The 19,871-nt window shown below is 42.0% G+C and overlaps 1 protein-coding gene across 2 annotated transcripts in view; it reads right to left on the bottom strand.

Annotated features, from left to right (window-relative positions):
- LOC124545218 (fatty acid synthase-like) overlaps positions 1-19,871 on the bottom strand; it is a 435,708-nt gene that overhangs the window by 298,422 nt on the left and 117,415 nt on the right. For both annotated transcript variants that reach the window (XM_047124086.1, XM_047124089.1), the window contains exons 11-12: positions 19,702-19,849; positions 1,441-1,523 (exon numbers count right to left, since the gene is read on the bottom strand). In XM_047124086.1, the coding sequence (XP_046980042.1) occupies positions 1,441-1,523; positions 19,702-19,849 (231 nt within the window). The remainder of the gene's footprint in view (positions 1-1,440; positions 1,524-19,701; positions 19,850-19,871) is intronic.

The following is a 19,871-nucleotide window of genomic DNA, read 5'->3' as shown; positions in this document are numbered from 1 at the left end:
CATTGCCTTGTTCATTACAATGAAAATTATTTCATGTCCAACATTCAAATTCTGCAAATAAAACATTAAAACTACACATATATAAAGATAGCCACCTTTGTTGTGATTCTTTGCCCCCTTACAAACTATGTTATAAATCTATTGGTTCCCTTATTATTGACAAAATACACATTGAAACATTTTGCACAAGGAAAACATAAAAATAAAAATTAAGCTACCATTTATTCTGAATAATCTTTCAATAACCTTTCACCTAATCCTCAGATGGATAACAGGCAATGGATGAGCTGACACTGTGCTGACTTCATAACACGTTACTGTGCAGAATTGCATGTTCTGGCATAATTTGATGGATTGCAAAATTGTTTGTTACTTGTATTAAAGTATGATGTAGTATAAACTGGTATATTTCATTTACCACCTGATTTGAGTCTGTAGCACTTCAGGTTCACACACAATTAAATTGTTAAGGAAATTGGAAAAAATGACGATTACTTATACTGCTATAACTTGTATAGTTTTCAGCATATAAAAATGTTCGAAGCATTGATGGGCTCAATGATGCACTCAATTTGGTATCTTTGAGATTAATGTATAATTACGTGATGCTATGAAACTAAACATTCAAGATTTTTAACAATATAATGAGAAGGAAATTTGCTACCCACCGTATAGCGGAATGCTGAGTCACAGATAGGCACAACAAAAAGACTTTCACAATTAAAGATTTTGGCCATTAAGGCCTTTGTCAACAAAACACACACACACACACACACACACACACACACACACACACACACACACTCATACAGATGCATCTCACACAAACGTAAATGAAACCACACTGCCTGAAACTGCATTCATGTGTGTGAGTTGCGTTTGTGTGTGTGTGTGTGTGTGTGTGTGTGTGTGTGTGTGTACATGTCTATTGTTGAAGAAGGCCTTAATAGCCAAAAGCTTTAATTGTGAGAATCTTTTTGTTGTACCTAATCTGCCACTCAGCGTCTCCACTATACAGTGAATAGCAACTCTCCTTCTCATAATATTGTTACATACCATCCTGGATTTTCCATTGTTTAATTCAAGATTTTTACATAAACGTATTTTATTTCTGTGTGCATTCTCTCCGTATATATTGGCAACAGGGAAATCCCTCACATCTTCAGTGTCTCTCAGAGCTTACTGTTTGCCTGACTGCCAGGACAATGTTTAAGCTCCACTCTTTGTGCTGGACTATCATCACTCCTTCAGAATGGTATGTGCAATTAAAACACAATCTTGTACACATCCTAAGGATCCATTATGTCACATGCTTACAACTTTTAATGAAGATGGCTAGCTTGTTTGCCAGACTATACAGCACAAATATGGATTTGTCATCTCAACTACACTTGTTAATGCTACTGAGCTAAAACAGATAAAAAGTTCTCAGACACTCACATCTATATCCACATCTGAGTCATATAGTGCAGTCATAGTCCGAGCTTGTCTTGGTCCAGACCCATCATTTAAAGCACATCTGGCTGGAAAGAAAAACAGAGAATGTAGCACTGCATATTTTATACTTCCATATCTACATAACTTACGTCAGCTCTTAATTTTAAAGAAATATCTCTTTAAGAAATCATACTTTCCAGAGAGCCACTCACTTCAAAATATTAATTTGACAATGACTAAAGAAAGCTTTACATACACTTTTCTTTACACTTGAATAAATAAAAAAGAGTATTTGCATTATCAGTATTCAGCAGTTGTGACAGACTGTACTTCACCTGTTTTCAATTGTGAGCATGTATTTCTTGTGTGTGTGTGTGTGTGTGTGTGTGTGTGTGTGTGTGTGTCCCAATTACCTACTGCGATCTATGTCTCTTCTGGAGCTAGATTTGAAGTCATTTTTCCTTTTCTCAAGGACATATGCAGATATCCTTTCTTTTGTCTCAGCCATCAGTATACCAATGATATCAACTCAAATACAGTTTTGAAAACAAAATGCTCAACTGTATGCTTAATTTTGTGTTGCACTAATTGCTGCTCATTTCATGGTTAATATATTTATTTATTTATATGTCTATAAAGCACCTTATAATGATATCAAATATGTATACATAAGCCAAAAAAGTTTATAACAAATACATAAAGTTCTGTAAACGTAATACTGGACACCTCTAAACAATATATATAATAGAGGGAAACATTCCACGAGGGAAAAATATATTTAAAAACAAAGATGATGTGACTTACCATACGAAAGTGCTGGCAGGTCGATAGAAACACAAACAGACACATACATACACACAAAATTCAAGCTTTCGCAACAAACTGTTGCCTCATCAGGAAAGAGGGAAGGAGAGGGAAAGACGAAAGGAAGTGGGTTTTAAGGGAGAGGGTAAGGAGTCATTCCAATCCCGGGAGCGGAAAGACTTACCTTAGGGGGAAAAAAGGACGGGTATTCCCTTGCACACACACACATATCCATCCACACATATACAGACACAAGCAGACATATATATATATATATATATATATATATATATATATATATATATATATATATATATATATATATATATATATATATATATAAAAAACAAAGATGATGTGACTTACCAAATGAAAGCGCTGGCACGTCGATAGACACACAAACAAACACAAACATACACACAAAATTCTAGCTTTCGCAACCAACGGTTGCCTTGTCAGGAAAGAGGGATGGAGAGGGAAAGACGAAAGGGTTTGGGTTTTAAGGGAGAGGGTAAGGAGTCATTCCAATCCCGGGAGTGGAAGGACTTACCTTAGGGGAAAAAAAAGGACGGGTATACACCCGCACACACACACATATCCATCCACACATATACAGGCACAAGCAGACATATACAGAGGCAAAGAGTTTGGGCAGAGATGTCAGTCGAGGCGGAAGTGCAGAGGCAAAGATGTTGTTGAATGACAGGTGAGGTATGAGTGGCGGCAACTTGAAATTAGCGGAGATTGAGGCCTGGTGGATAACGAGAAGAGAGGATATATTGAAGAGCAAGTTCCCATCTCCGGAGATCGGATAGGTTGGTGTTAGTGGGAAGTATCCAGATAGCCCGGACGGTGTAACACTGTGCCAAGATGTGCTGGCCGTGCACCAAGGCATGTTTAGCCACAGGGTGATCCTCATTACCAACAAACACTGTCTGCCTGTGTCCATTCATGTGAATGGACAGTTTGTTGCTGGTCATTCCCACATAGAATGCGTCACAGTGTAGGCAGGTCAGTTGGTAGATCACGTGGGTGCTTTCACACGAGGCTCTGCCTTTGATCGTGTACACCTTCCGGGTTACAGGAATGGAGTAGGTGGTGGTGGGAGGGTGCATGGGACAGGTTTTACACTGGGGGCGGTTACAAGGGTAGGAGCCAGAGGGTAGGGAAGGTGGTTTGGGGATTTCATAGGGATGAATTAAGAGGTTACGAGGTTAGGTGGATGGCGGAAAGACACTCTTGGTGGAGTGAGGAGGATTTCATGAAGGATGGATCTCATTTCCGGGCAGGATTTGAGGAAATCGTATCCCTGCTGGAGCGCCACATTCAGCGTCTGATCCAGTCCCAGAAAGTATTCTGTCACAAGTGGGGCACTTTTGTGGTTCTTCTGTGGGAGGTTCTAGGTTTGAGAGGATGAGGAAGTGCCTCTGGTTATTTGCTTCTGTACCAGGTCGGGAGGGTTGTTGCGGGATGTGAAAGCTGTTGTCAGGTTGTTGGTGTAATGGTTCAGGGATTCCGGACTGGAGCAGATTCGTTTGCCACAAAGACCTAGGCTGTAGGGGACCGTTTGATGTGGAATGGGTGGCAGCTGTCGTAATGGAGGTACTGTTGCTTGTTGGTGGGTTTGATGTGGACGGACGTGTGAAGCTGGCCATTGGACAGGTGGAGGTAAACATCAAGGAAAGTGGCATGGGATTTGGAGTAGGACCAGGTGAATCTGATGGAACCAAAGCAGTTGAGGTTGGAGAGGAAATTCTGGAGTTCTTCTTCACTGTGAGTTCAGATCATGAAGATGTCATCAATAAATCTGTAGCAAACTTTGGGTTCGCAGGCCTGGGTAACCAAGAAGGCTTTCTCTAAGCGACCCATGAATAGGTTGGCGTACAAAGCGGCCATCCTGGTACCCATGGCTGTTCCTTTTAATTGTTGGTATGTCTGGTCTTCAAAAGTGAAGAAGTTGTGGGTCAGGATGAAGCTGGCTAAGGTAATGAGGAAAGAGGTTTTAGGTAGGGTGGCAGGTGATCGGCGTGAAAGGAAGTGCTCCATCACAGCGAGGCCCTGGACGTGCGAGATATTTGTGTTTAAGGAAGTGGCATCAATGGTTACAAGGATGGTTTCCGGGGGTAACGGATTGGGTAAGGATTCCAGGCGTTCAAGGAAGTGGTTGGTGTCTTTGATGAAGGATGGGAGACTGCATGTAATGGGTTGAAGGTGTTGATCTACGTAGGCAGAGATACGTTCTGTGGGGGCTTGGTAACCAGCTACAATGGGGCGGCAGGGATGATTTGGTTTGTGAATTTTAGGAAGAAGGTAGGAGGTAGGGGTGTGGGGTGTCGGTGGGGTCAGGAGGTTGATGGAGTCAGGTGAAAGGTTTTGTAGGGGGCCTAAGGTTCTGAGGATTCCTTGAAACTCCGCCTGGACATCAGGAATGGGATTACCTTGGCAAACTTTGTATGTGGTGTTGTCTGAAAGCTGACGCAGTTCCTCAGCCACATACTCCCGACGATCAAGTACCACGATCGTGGAACCCTTGTCCGCCGGAAGAATGACGATGGACCGGTCAGCCTTCAGATCACGGATAGCCTGGGCTTCAGCAGTGGTGATGTTGGGAGTAGGATTAAGGCTTTTTAAGAAGGATTGAGAGGCAAGGCTGGAAGTCAGAAATTCCTGGAAGGTTTGGAGAGGGTGATTTTGAGGAAGTGGAGGTGGGTCCCGCTGTGACGGAGGACGGAACTGTTCCAGGCAGGGTTCAATTTGGATAGTGTCTTGGGGAGTTGGATCGTTAGGGGTAGGATTAGGATCACTTTTCTTCGTGGCAAAGTGATACTTCCAGCAGAGAGTACGAGTGTAGGACCTCTTAGTTCATCCCTATGAAATCCCTAAACCACCTTCCCTACCCTCTGGCTCCTACCCTTGTAACCGCCCCCGGTGTAAAACCTGTCCCATGCACCCTCCCACCACCACCTACTCCAGTCCTGTAACCCGGAAGGTGTACACAATCAAAGGCAGAGCCACGTGTGAAAGCACCCACGTGATCTACCAACTGACCTGCCTACACTGTGACGCATTCTATGTGGGAATGACCAGCAACAAACTGTCCATTCACATGAATGGACACAGGCAGACAGTGTTTGTTGGTAATGAGGATCACCCTGTGGCTAAACATGCCTTGGTGCATGGCCAGCACATCTTGGCACAGTGTTACACCGCCCGGGCTATCTGGATACTTCCCACTAACACCAACCTATCCGAACTCCGGAGATGGGAACTTGCTCTTCAATATATCCTCTCTTCCCGTTATCCACCAGGCCTCAATCTCCGCTAATTTCAAGTTGCCGCCACTCATACCTCACCTGTCATTCAACAACATCTTTGCCTCTGCACTTCCGCCTCGACTGACATCTCTGCCCAAACTCTTTGCCTCTGTATATGTCTGCTTGTGTCTGTATATGTGTGGATGGATATGTGTGTGTGTGCGAGTGTATACCCGTCCTTTTTCCCCCTAAGGTAAGTCTTTCCACTCCCGGGATTGGAATGACTCCTTACCCTCTCCCTTAAAACCCAAATCCTTTCGTCTTTCCCTCTCCTTCCCTCTTTCCTGACGAGGCAACCGTTGGTTGCGAAAGCTAGAATTTTGTGTGTATGTTTGTGTTTGTTTGCGTGTCTATCGACGTGCCAGCGCTTTTGTTTGGTAAGTCACATCATCTTTGTTTTACCATACGATAGCGCTGGCAGGTCGATAGAAACACAAACAGACACATACATACACACAAAATTCAAGCTTTCGCAACAAACTGTTGCCTCATCAGGAAAGAGGGAAGGAGAGGGAAAGACGAAAGGAAGTGGGTTTTAAGGGAGAGGGTAAGGAGTCATTCCAATCCCGGGAGGGGAAAGACTTACCTTAGGGGGAAAAAAGGACAGGTATACACTCGCACACACACACATATCCATCCGCACATACAAAGACACAAGCAGACATGAAAATTTATAAAAATACCTGGGTGTAACAAATAATATTTGGGAATATGAAATGGAATGATAATATGGACTCAGTTGGATGTAAAGCAGGTGGAAGACTTTGTTTCATTGGCAAGTTACGGGGAAAATGCGGCCTTCTACAAAGGACACTGCACTGCAATGAAACTGGGCAGTGTGGCACAGTTAGTTTAGTATAGAACCTTATCCACTGATTTAGTGTAGAACAGAATCGCCCCCGTTGAATTTAGGTCACGTATCTGCAATTTTGGAGTACTATGACACACTTCATTGACACATGTCACTTTTGTATTGTCCTCTATTCACTAGCAAATTGTCCTTTTAAGGTCAAACATGTACCTCAATACCTAATTATTTTGAATAGTATAATAATACTTGGTATGTAAATAATGCTTTTGTAATACAAGGAACATAAGTCTATAAGGGAGGGGAGAGTGACCAGTGTGAAGTGCACTGAGGTGCCATGTACTCAGTAATGGTTGCTAACCTGTTGGTTTCTCCCCATACTCTGGAAACTGTAGTGAAATGCATGGCAGAGTGTACTGCCCATTGTAGCATTCACTAGGGTGTTTTCTTGTTCCATTTGTGTATGGAGTATGGGAGGAATGATGGTTTGTATACCCTTGTGCCAACTGTAATTAGTCTAATGTTTACTGTTATTTCTATGTGAGCAATGTGTAATGGGCTGAAGAATATCTCTAGATTTATCACTTAATACTGGTTCTTGAAATTTTATAATGCTCTCCAGTGAGTCAAAAACCTGGGGACTGTACATGTTGCCCTTCTTTGTAAGCATTCAGTGCCTCCTGTCAGTCCTGTTTGATATATATTCCAAACACTTGAGCAATATTGGGAGATGGGAAGCTGTAATAGACCCTTTTCTTGTTGCAGCAACATTAGTTTCATAGAAAAAAAATGAAATCTAATACATTTTTTTTTAAATTTAAACAGTGGAAATTCCTATGTGGAATAACAATATGGAAACGAAGGGCTGCTGCTCACAACAAAGAGAAGCACTGTGCCACAGACAGGCACATGAAAAAGACTGCTAGAACATTGAGCCTTTGTACAAAGGCCTCCTTCCAGAGTAGAAACACACACACATTCACACAAGCATGACTATCCCACACACATGACCACTGTCTCCAGGCACTGGAGTCCAAAAGTATTTTTTTGTTGTCTAACTGAGATTTTGTAGTTGCCTGCCCACAAATGCAAGTTGCTGGAAGATTGAAAAACTTAATGAAAATATTAAAATATTGTTCCTACATAGACATCTTCCTCTTGGATATTTTATTTTCTTGTAATCTGGGGGATGGCTGTTTCCTGAAATATTCAAAATATTCTGCAGTTTTCAACAGCTATTCACTGATGAAACACATTTACTATTGCAGACGATTTGTTTTCTGCTCTTCCTTCTGTGCACTGCCAACTTTGGCCAGATTGTAAAGCATAGAGAATACTTCACATATTTCATCTTAATATCCTACTCATTGTGGTAACAAATGTCAACTGGCTCCAAACATTACACATGGCAGTACTCACTAACAATTTGGTAACTTTCATATTGCTATTTACCACATAAAATTCACACAACAACAAACGAATTTTTAAAAATGTTATGTAGATACATACTTAAAAACATTTTCATATGGATAATTTTAATATGAATGCCATAAGAAATGAAGTATTTTAGTTGATTATAGTGCTTCTGGTACCAACATTCTTCCCAGAAATTTTATTAATTATGCAAATGTTATGCATTTTGTTTTGCATGTGGTAATTGGTCACAGTAGATCCAGTATATGTAAAAACAAAAATTGTTTTGATATTTGATACAAAACATTTAGAGGAAAAATTGTTATTAGATTCAAGTTCAGATTCCCTCCCTTCTCTAGCTAAATGGTCAGACAGTCCATTCCCTCGGATGCTCATATGACTTCAGACCCAGAGAAAGACAACAGAGCAAACAGCATGGCCAAGGGCATAGAGAGGGTCATGGATAGTAGAGACCTGGAATAGGTCAGTCCTACTCTGTAGTCTAGGCACCATTCAAGAGGGATGTGGGAGGAAATACATGGGGCACATTTCAGTGAGTGGAGATGGATATCCCAATATAGGGAAGTGAGATACATTCCAATTGGCAATCCCATCCATGGGCGGTTATCAGGAGGTAGACATCCCTCATTTGCAAAGAGGACATGGAATCAGCAAATGGCGATTGCTTAAGAAACCAGGAGTTGGCTCTATCGTTCTTGTACAGGAGGAATCCCTGCTTCTGCAAGGAGACTGTCAATGGGGTTAGAGCAAAAGGCACCAATAGCCAGACACGCCCCACAATGGTGAACAGGATCAAGTATTTTCAGAGTAGAAGGAGCTGCTGAGCCATAAACCTGATACCATAACCTAGTCTGTACAAAACCAGAGCATGATAAAGATGGAGAAGAGTAGTACAATCTGCACCCCAAGATGTGTGGGCCAGGAGGCTGAGAGCATTAAGCTTCCGCATGTATGTAGTCTTCAGGTGGAGAATATGCGGCAGCCATGTCAGCTTTTTATTAAAACTAAAGCCCACAAAATGGAACTGTGCTACAACATCTAGGAGCTTCGGATCAGGGTATACTATGGGATGATGGCAAAAATGTGTATCCCACATTTTGGGGGAGGAAATTGGAGGCCATTGAAGACGACCAATGTAGAGGTCCTTCAGATGGCACCTTGGAGCTGGCACTCAGCAGATGCTATCAAGTGGGAGTTGCAACACATGCAACAATCATCCACATACAATGCTGGGGTAACCAGAGGACCAACAGATGTTACAAGCCCATTGATGGATATGAGGAAGAGAATGGCACTTAACACAGGACCCTGTGGGAAACTGTTCTCCTGTCTCTGAGGGGTGCTGAGTGAAGTGCCAACTTGAACCCAGAAGAGCTGGTGGGATAAAAACTTTCAGATAAAAATTGGAAGGGGGTCGCGAAAGCTCCATTCAAGGAGGGTAACTAAAATGTGAATGCGCCATGCAGTCTCATATGTCTTGTGTAGATCAAAGAAGATGTGACAAGGTGCTGGCTATTAGTAAATGCCTGTCAGATGGCCGTTTCCAATCTAAGTAAATGGTCAGTTGTAGACCGTCTTTCCTGGTAGCCTCACTGGTACAGCGACAAAAGGACCTGAGATTCGTGTACCCAACATAATCTCAAGCAGTTTACACAGCACATGGGCAATAGCTGTCGGGAGATGTTGGGTTCTTCCCAGGCTCAAAGACGGGGATAACTATACTGTCTCGCTATTGTGAGGGGAAGACACCCGTGAGCCAAATGTGGCTGAAGGCTCTAAGTAGATGTTGCCTCTGGGTAGCATCCAAAAACTGGATCATCTGGTTATGGTGGAATCCAGGTCTGAGGCCACGTCATGTGAAGAGGTAAGAGCCTGTGAGAATTCTCCTTCAGTAAAGGGTTCATTGTAGGGGTCAGCTTAGTGGGGTTGAAACAAATGGGGTCTGTTCCAACTCAGCATTTCTGCTGGAGAAAGCTAGCAGAATAGGAAGAGGATGCCGATACTGTCGCAAAGTGTGTTGCGAGGTGTTCAGCAAGGACTAATGGATCACCACACAGCACTCTGGAGCAGAAGATCCTGGACAGTTGATTGTCACTGGGAGCCCGGAAGACCATGAAGCCTGGACCAAATATGCAATGAAGAGGCAGGAGGATCACCCTTCCTACCAACCTGGAAGCAATAATGGTTAGAGTGGAAATGACCCTGGTGATCACAATTTGCAATGTCTACCTACCTCCAGTTGTGCCACTTACTTATGGTGAACTGTGTACCTTAATACAGGAAGTCTCACTTCCATATCTCCTCCTTGGGGACTTCAGTGCACGCTACATCCTGTTGGGGAGTGCCACTTATATGGGTAGGGGTCTTCTAATTGACCATTGAGGAGACACAAATCAACATCTGCAATTCCTTTTTACTCTGCTTAATAAGGTAGCAAGTGAGGAGGTTGGTCTGTGAAGGGTGTCATTTCAATCACCGCAACACCTGTTGGCAGTCCTGGACAGCAACTGCTACATCCTTGGTCCACCATGGTGCCAGGGGGATCCTGTGGATAGGAAGATGGCAGTGCTAGCAGCATGAAGAATAGTGACAGAGACACTCTGCATGACAGCATCAATGCAATTAGAGAGAGAGGTGTCAAAGTGCTCAGCAGATGTATATAAAGGCCAACTGGCCCAGCAGAGTGCCCAATGTGGGGGCCTGGCTGCCTGGCAGTTGTAGGTGAATGGCAGAATCACCAGAAAGTGATCACAGCCAGAAACACCATCATTGGGTGACCAATTAGGGAATCAAGAAACACAGGGGAGGAGATTGTGAGATTGGTAACAGTAAAGGTGCCATGAGTGGCACTGAAGTGGGTAGGAGAACTGTCATTGAGGAGACACAAATCAACATCTGCAATAAGTTGGTCAATTAGAAGACCCCTACCCATATAAGTGGCACTCCCCAACAGGATGTAGCGTGCACTGAAGTCCCCAAGGAGGAGATATGGAAGTGAGACTTCCTGTATTAAGGTACACACTTCACCATAAGGAAGTGGCACAACTGGAGGTAGGTAGACATTGCAAATTGTGATCACCAGGGTCATTTCCACTCTAACCATTATTGCTTCCAGATTAGTAGGAAGGGTGATCCAATCAGTAATGACATAGGTGCAAATCACAAAGTGCAGACTCCTCCAGATGTTATTCTGGGGTCAGCACAGTTCTGACAGAACTCCTGATAACCACAAAACACTACAGAGTGGTAATCACAGAAGTGTGTTTCTTGAAGAACAAGACAGAATGCAGAATAATAGGAAACAAGATGTTGCATTTTCCATAGGTGACAATAATATCCATTGCAATTCTGCTGGATTACTGTGTAGCGAGAGTCCCGGTTCGATGTAAAGAAGCTGAGGGGAGATCATGACACTTGGTCAGTGGTCATCCATAAATAAGATGTCAATGTCAGACTCAGTTGAGAGAGGAGAGATGGCACCGGGGTTTTGTCCTGGGACATATGTTTCTTCTTCTTTTTCAGAACTGGAGGAGGACAGGACACAAAAGGATAGCACGCTTCTGAAAGGTCCGGAACTGAAAGAGAGCGGGCAACCCTTGGGGCTCACAGGTAGTGAGTCTCATGCCTGAGTCATGGTAGTAGGCTTCTGGCCTGAGAGATGGCGGAGGGGAGGGGAGGGGGGGGTTCTTGGGGGGAGCTCCATCACCAGCAAGTGCTGAAGAAGGGGGCACTTCTTTGGCTGGGGAGGGAGAGTGGCTCCTGGAGGGGAGGACGTGGGAACTGCAGGGGATGAGCTGGAGTAAGGAAGAGTGAGGAGGATGAAAGGATGTAACAGAGGCAAACGTTGAAGAAAGTGACCCTGGGTGGAGTTTTTCATATTTTTGGCGAGCCTCAGCATAAGACAGGCAATTCAGGGACTTGTACTCTTGGATCTTCTTTTCTCTCTTGTAAGCTGGATAGTCTGGAGAGCAAGAATGGCAGTCATGACAATTGACATACACAGGTGGCAGAACACAAGGGCTTACCTCATGGAGTGGGTGACCACAGTCACCACACAGAGGGTCCACCATACAGCGGGAAGACATATGCCAAAAACACAACCACCAAAAGCACCTCACAGGTGATGAGATGTATGGTTTGATGTCACATCTGTAGCACATAACCTTGGCCTTCTCTGGGAGGGTATCTCCCTTGAAAGCCAGAATGAAGGCACCAGTATCAGTGTGGTTGTCTTTACGAGCCTTTTCCACACATCGAACAAAATGGACGCCATGTCGCTCCGGATTAGCCAGGAGTTCCTCACCAGTTTTCAGGATGAAGTCCTTACAAAAAATCACTCCCTGAACCATATTCAGACTGATGATGGGTAATAGACACTGGTTGGCAAGACAATCACAAGCACGAAGAGCTACAGACTGGGCTGCAAGATGCTTTGATCAGCAGGGAGTCCAACCGTATCTTACTGAGAAACTTCACTTCATCAAACTTGTCCTTGCTATTTTCTACAAAAAAACAATGGCTTTGTGGCAGTGAATATAGCCCTGTCCGTCCTAGTACAGACGAGATAGCGGGGAAAGTGTTGAAAGTGTTTCATCCCAAGATGGCGAGCATGGCCCTCCTCCCAGAGTGTAGTCAGTGAAGGGTAGGCTGCCAGGTCATACGAAGCAGCATTCAATGATGCTTTACCATTCGAAAAGATGGCCTTTTGAGAATGGCCAGAGTTTTGCAGCTTGATACACTCCACGCACCAAGCATCCATTCTCATACCACCCACTGTGATCAGGGACTCTTCCTAGGGGTTCCAGCCAGCCACAGCAACAGACATCTGGCACAGTGGCCATTGCTGCAAGTTCCGGTGCTCCAACATGACAAGTAGCCCCTCCTTGGTATACACGGAGAGGCAACAGCTCAGGTATCAATAGTGTGATCCCTGTGTTGTCAGGGGCCTCAGCCAGATGGGTGCATAACAGCCTCGCCACATGGACTGGCTACACATGCTGTTGACCTAGCGATGCAGGGGGAAGGGAGAGGGGAAGGAAGAGGGGTGAGGAATCCATGCCATAGATGGTAGAGAGGGCCTCCTTCCTCAAATGGCTCACACTAAAGACAGAAAATTTTGAAGTGGACATCAAACACAAAGAAGGAACTAAATGCTAAAAATGAGGAGAGAGAACAAGTAAGAGGAACAAAATTGCACAGACTACAGGGAACCACATGAATAGCCAGGTCTACATAAATCTTAACACTGAGAGAGGGGAAGGAGGGAGCAGAGGGAAGAAGCATCATGGTAAAGGAAAAGCAGCCCAGGAAGGAAAAAAAGTCTGCAATAGCTTGGGACCTTGTGTGTGCCACGCACAAACTCATGGAACAACCGTGAGCCCCCTGGGTGGAGGGGGAAGGGGGGGGGGGGGAGTGGAATGTGCAGATGTAGCATGCTCCCAGCTGCAGTGCCACTGTGCTACATCACTCAGCTCATGGTGAAGTAATGGCAATTGTGTTGTCTCACTGGCAACACAACAGTAAAACTGAGCTCTGCGCCAACAACCTATCCCTCCAGTCATACTTGTCGATCACGCAAAACTTTGCTGACTTTTTGGTTTCATCAATTGTGGTCTTCAGTTTTATCTCTAGAAGGCAGCAAGGACAGAAAGCTGGGCTATTTAGGTGTATGCATGGTGTAGCTAGATATCAGCAGGGTTGTGGAGAGTCATGTCACCAGTGGTGCAAGGCTGTGTTTCCAGTGGCTTCAAGTTGGCAACATGTGCCAGTACAGATGGCCCACCATGTGTGTGTCAAGTGAAGAGTGGAGACTGTGGATATCAGTTTTTGTGGTAGTGAGGGCAGTGTTCACTCGTGCGAGTGGTGGAAATATCTTGGTGGTGCACTGCAGTGCAGTGAGGTGCATTTGTACAGCTCAGTCATCCTTCTGGAATATACGTCAGTGCTGAATTCTCACCAGTACTGTGGCACGTTCTCAGCATTATGAGAAGCTAATCACAGGAGTCATAGACATACTTCTAGGATGGCCATGATGTTATTGTTACAGTCAGAGGAAACTGTTAATGTTCAAACAATGTTCCACAATACTGGGAGAAACTGTTTTATATTGCTAGAATAGTTCTTAGTACCATGGTTAAATAATATTTATGTGAAACATCAGGAAGATTCATTAAGTACTTGAGTAGCTTGCAGTGTTCTAAGTAATACTTTACTTTGCAGTGATCTGATGGCTAGTCATGTTGTTTGTTGTTCTAGTGTAAACTGAACTGTTGTAAATGTGGAAGTATGAATACTTTTTTTTTTTTTTTTGGTCATCAGTCTACTGACTGGTTTGATGCGGCCCGCCACAAATTCCTTTCCTGTGCTAACCTCTTCATCTCAGAGTAGCACTTGCAACCTACGTCCTCAATTATTTGCTTGACGTATTCCAATCTCTGTCTTCCTCTACAGTTTTTACCCTCTACAGCTCCCTCCAGTACCATGGAAGTCATTCCCTCATGTCTTATCAGATGTCCTATCATCCTGTCCCTATCATCCTGTCCCTTCTCCGTATCAGTGTTTTCCACATATTTCTTTCCTCTCTGATTCTGCATAGAACCTCCTCATTCCTTACCTTATCAGTCCACCTAATTTTCATATTGTGATCTGAGTCTATATCTGCTCCTGCGTACGCCTTACAGTCCAGTATCTGATTTCGGAATCTCTGTCTGACCATGATGTAATCTAATTGAAATCTTCCCGTATCTCCGAGCCTTTTCCAAGTATACCTCCTCCTCTTGTGATTCTTGAACAGGGTATTCGCTATTACTAGCTGAAACTTGTTACAGAACTCAATTAGTCTTTCTCCTTTTTCATTCCTTGTCCCAAGCCCATATTCTCCTGTAACCTTTTCTTCTACTCCTTCCCCTACAACTGCATTCCAGTCGCCCATGACTATTAGATTTTCGTCCCCCTTTACATACTGCATTACCCTTTCAATATCCTCATACACTTTCTCTATCTGTTCATCTTCAGTTTGCGATGTCGGCATGTATACCTGAACTATCGTTGTCGGTGTTGGTCTGCTGTCGATTCTGATTAGAACAACCTGGTCACTGAACTGTTCACAGTAACACACCCTCTGCCCTACCTTCCTATTCATAACGAATCCTACACCTGTTATACCACTTTCTGCTGCTGTTGATATTACCAGATACTCATCTGACCACCAGTCTGAATATGGTTCAGGGAGTGATTTTTTGTAAGGACTTCATCCTGAAAACTGGTGAGGAACTCCTGGCTAATCCGGAGCGACATGGCGTCCATTTTGTTCTATGTGTGGAAAAGGCTCGTAAAGACAACCACACTGATACTGGTGCCTTCATTCTGGCTTTCAAGGGAGATACCCTCCCAGAGAAGGCCAAGGTTATGTGCTACAGATGTGACATCAAACCATACATCTCATCACCTGTGAGGTGCTTTTGGTGGTTGTGTTTTTGGCATATGTCTTCCCGCTGTATGGTGGACCCTCTGTGTGGTGACTGTGGTCACCCACTCCATGAGGTAAGCCCTTGTGTTCTTCCTTCCACTTCACTTCACTGACCCCTACTATATCTAGATTGAGCCTTAGCATTTCCCTTTTCAGATTTTCTAGTTTCCCTACCACGTTCAAGCTTCTGACATTCCATGCCCCGACTCGTAGAATGTTATCCTTTCGTTGATTATTTAATCTTTTTCTCATGGTAACCTCCCCCTTGGCAGTCCCCTCCCAGAGATCCGAATGGGGGACTATTCCGGAATCTTTTGCCAATGGAGAGATCATCATGACACTTCAATTACAGGCCACATGTCCTGTGGATACATGTTATGTGTCTTTAATGCAGTGGTTTCCATTGCCTTCTGCATCCTCATGTCGTTGATCATTGCTGATTCTTCCGCCTTTAGGGGCAATTTCCCACCCCTAGGACAAGAGAGTGCCCTGAACCTCTATCCGCTCCTCCGCCCTCTTTGACAAGGCCGTTGGCAGAATGAGGCTGACTTCTTATGCCGGAAGTCTTCGGCCGCCAATGCTGATTATTTATCAAAATTTAGGCAGTGGCGGGGATCGAACCCGGGACCGAAGACGTTTTGATTATGAATCAGAGACACTACCGCTAGACCACGGGTACATAGGATAACTATAGATTCCAATTTCAACTGGTAAGTAACATACCTTGTGTGTTTTCTGTACAGTTAGGTGCTTGCAATAATTGTTTTATGTTACAGGAATTTGTTGTATACTTGTTTAGCTCTGTTCAAAATTTTGTAAATTCAGCTTGAACTAGGAAGTGACAGACTCGCATGACAGAGGCTGTCTCTCGTGCTATTAATGGCTCAAGATGACACCATCCACATAAGTAGAGTAATTTGTTGTTAGCTTCATTGACTTTCTTGTGATTTATCTCATTCGTAGTTATGTAGTTCTGATCATTAACAATTTTCTTTTCCTTGCAAGCTTGAGTCTTGATATTATTTTTAAGCACTAAGATTAGGCTTCAAGAAGAAGACACATGCTATATAATTTACTGTGAGCTACTCTCAGAACATGTTACTGAGTTGCAAGCCAAGAGTGGAAATTTAAATTTTGTACAGTTCAACAGCACATTCTTGTATTATTACTAGTTCAGGCTTTTACCAAAAACTGTAAAATCTAAAAATTTTATGTAACTACAGTATCAGACAACTGAGATTGGTTTTTTAGAAACATATTTAAGTTTTAGTGAATTTCAGGTTTTATTGATGTATTGATGGTTCATTAGTATTCCATGCTGTGGCCTTAAGTTCCACTTTGTTGTTGACCACATTAAATTCTTTCTTTCTTTAAAACACTTTCTTAAAACTTAACTTTCTTCCAAATAGGGTGTCAATGGCTTTTTTGTAAAGAATATGACTCGAATGTGCAGGTCAGAGGTTTTGAATGGGGTCTTTGTTCACTTAAAATAAATGATTAAGGCTATTATCTTATCAGTTTTAATAGATTCTTTACTGCATTTTGATACTCAGTGTAATAAGATCTCTGTCAAAATTAATCATTTAATTTGGTCCAGTACCTTACTACTCTCTGCCCATTCCCTTACCGTACCCAAATTCTTTGGCCTCCCTTTAGACTGAATTCTTGGGGATTCCAACATCTGACACCAATCTGAATAGTCAGAAGACTTGTAGCTTTTCAGCAATCTAATGAATTTTGCACTACCTTTAGTGCCGGTATTTATGAAACAAATATAATGGTGTTTTGTAAAGTATCTGTTCAAATAAATCTATTGTATTTGATTGTTTATCATTAAATATTAAGTTTTTAGGCTGCTGTTACAGAATGGTTGCACCCATCAATGTCATTGTGTCTTCATATTTTCCTGATGTGTTGTCTGAATATTGTTCAACTCACTCTTTTTATTTGTTCCTTGATGCTTAGCATCTTGGCAGTTTTTGTTTTTTTATTTCAATAATTTTCTTGGTACTATTGACAGACAATATATTTTCTGGTATCCAGCTATATTAACAATCACCAGTACTTAAAAGTTTATCTCGTAACTGGAAATGTAACTCCACTTCTTGGTCACAACCTGTCCTTTAAAGCAAATTTTTCTCTCTTCCTGCCACAAGATGATTTAGTGCTATGAGGTATCTTTATGTCCTTTTGGTTCTTGTTCATTTGTACTCTCACTACCTCATAGAAACATACGAAAAAGAAAATAAATGTTTGAGCTGCAGTGTCTGCTTTGTAAGTCAGTTCCTATCATTCGTACTGTAAATCTTCTTAAAAAGACATGCTGTTAGCTATGTTTCTGTGATACACTGCAGACAAAGGATATCTAACCAATAGAATTTAAAATAAAATAAAATTTATTCACCCTTGAACATTTTACACGCTATTGGTGTAAATATTTACATATAAAACTAATAGACAAGAGATACATAAAAACAATTCATGATAATTACATTTGTGAAACATTGTTATACATAATGTGAAAATTATACATGCAGGAGCCTTTTAACCAGAAACTTATTACAACTTAGTATGACAGTACTCAGAAATTTATGTCATTTAAATCTGAATCCTCATACTCTTTTATGTAGCAGTATGTTTTCATCTTAAGCCACTCTGCTAGTAAAATCTTAAATGTGCTATAAGGCATTAAAATTATTTAAATTCTCTTTAAAGCTGAGAAGGCAACTATTGAGCACTTTGAAGTCATCTTTACAAGATTCTCTTGGCAGAAGTGCTGCTATACATGAGCTGGGGCAGTTACCCCATAGAAGAGTTCCATAGGTAATGTGGGAGTGGAAAGATGCAAAATATGCATATACTGGTAGCATTTTGCTTACATTATTCCTCAGTCTGTACAACAGATAAATCAACTGATAAAGTTTGGAGCACAATTTTTCTATGTGACCACCCACCTGAGCTTCTGATTTATGTAGAAACTTAACAGTTTGATAATTTTTTTTATTTCTGTTGGGGACACTTAATTTGAAAACAGTGTCTTCATCTTTATTGTTATTAATTTGTAAATAATTTACCTGGAACCAGTTAGTGCATCGATCCATTGTTATATTAACATTATGTTGCAGCTCATTTCTTGTGTGATTAGAGTTGTATAATCTGTGTGCAATACTGCCACACATGAAAGGAATGAGAAAAAGTCATTTATATTTACAGGAATGGACCTGGGACTGAGCCCTGCGGAATGCCTTTTGTAACAAATAATGAGTCTACCTTTGATTGTTTATAGTTACTATCTGCACTCTGTTGCTTATGTATGGCTCAGTAAGGTGAAGAGCATTCTCTGCAATTGCATAGCACTGGAGCTTTTGGATAAGTATACTATGCAAGACAGTATCAATAGCTTTCCTCAAAGCTAGAAGAGTTGCACCGGCTGTTTTCTTAGTCTCAAAAGAATCACATATTTGTTTGTGCATATGATATTCTGTAATATTTGATATGACTGGAGTGAGTTATATGGGACAATATTTGTCATGGAATGCTTCATCACCTTTCTTACAGTAACTTTTAGGAAATCTGGTGAGATTTTTTCACATAGCATTTGACTGATGATTTAGATTAGTGGCAGTAGTACTCCTTTCTATATATTTTATTAAAAATTCTATAGAAGTCTTCTGTCTTTGAGTTGCTGATTTTGGCAATTGCTTCATTAACCTGTCATATGATATATGAAACCAGCAGAACTTGTCCTGTTGCTTACTATCTAGAGCTGGGAGCACAACTAAAGATTTATTTGAATCTTCAGTGAGATTTTATTTGAGATAGAACAAGTGTTTGTTTAAGATGTTTGGTTGAATATGAATGATATTGTGCTTATTCTCAGAGATTATATCTGTTTTTATAACTATCCATGCTGCTTTACACTTATTTGTTGAACTGAGTATGTAACTATCATTGGATTTCCTCTTGGCTGCTCTAATTTCTGATTTATACATCTTTCTCACTTTTGTGTAAATTTTCTTCTAAGCCTGACTCTGTTGCAATTTGTCATAGTGCACCATTATCTCCCCCTCAAGTCTGCTCAGGTGTGACCACGTATCTGACCAGCAACAGTCTTTGCTGTCTTTTGGAGCAGGAATATGTATCCCTATTAATGAATATGCATCTTTTCTGGGACCCATTGAATCTGAATCCAGTGGTCACTTCATGATTTTCAACAGATGGAAAATAATTAACTCTCAATTTCTGACTGCAGTGTTCTTCAAAGAACATTTAATACAGTACATCAGATAGCTATGTATCACATAAATAAACAGCAAATTTAGGACTAATAACTGAGAAAACTATATGAAGAGCAGTATTAGTATTAGAACAAAAAATATTTTTAATAATACTGCAGAAAAACCCTGTAAATGTACCAACTATTAACTTCTTCTTACCATGGCGCTCTTCAATATCCAATTCATAGGCTGCACGTACAGCTTCTTCAATTGTGTAGCCTCCTTCAGCATAAGTCTTTGCAGGGCATGAACCAATGAACACATCTATCTTCACACCAATGGTTTTCAAAAGATTGAGCAGGGCAATCTAACAAAGTTTGTAATATTAG

This window comes from Schistocerca americana, chromosome 8, assembly GCF_021461395.2.
Source record: "Schistocerca americana isolate TAMUIC-IGC-003095 chromosome 8, iqSchAmer2.1, whole genome shotgun sequence".
Taxonomy (NCBI): Eukaryota; Metazoa; Arthropoda; class Insecta; order Orthoptera; family Acrididae; genus Schistocerca; species Schistocerca americana.
The sequence above is the reverse complement of the archived record's forward strand: the minus strand, read 5'-3'. Positions and strand labels throughout refer to the sequence as shown.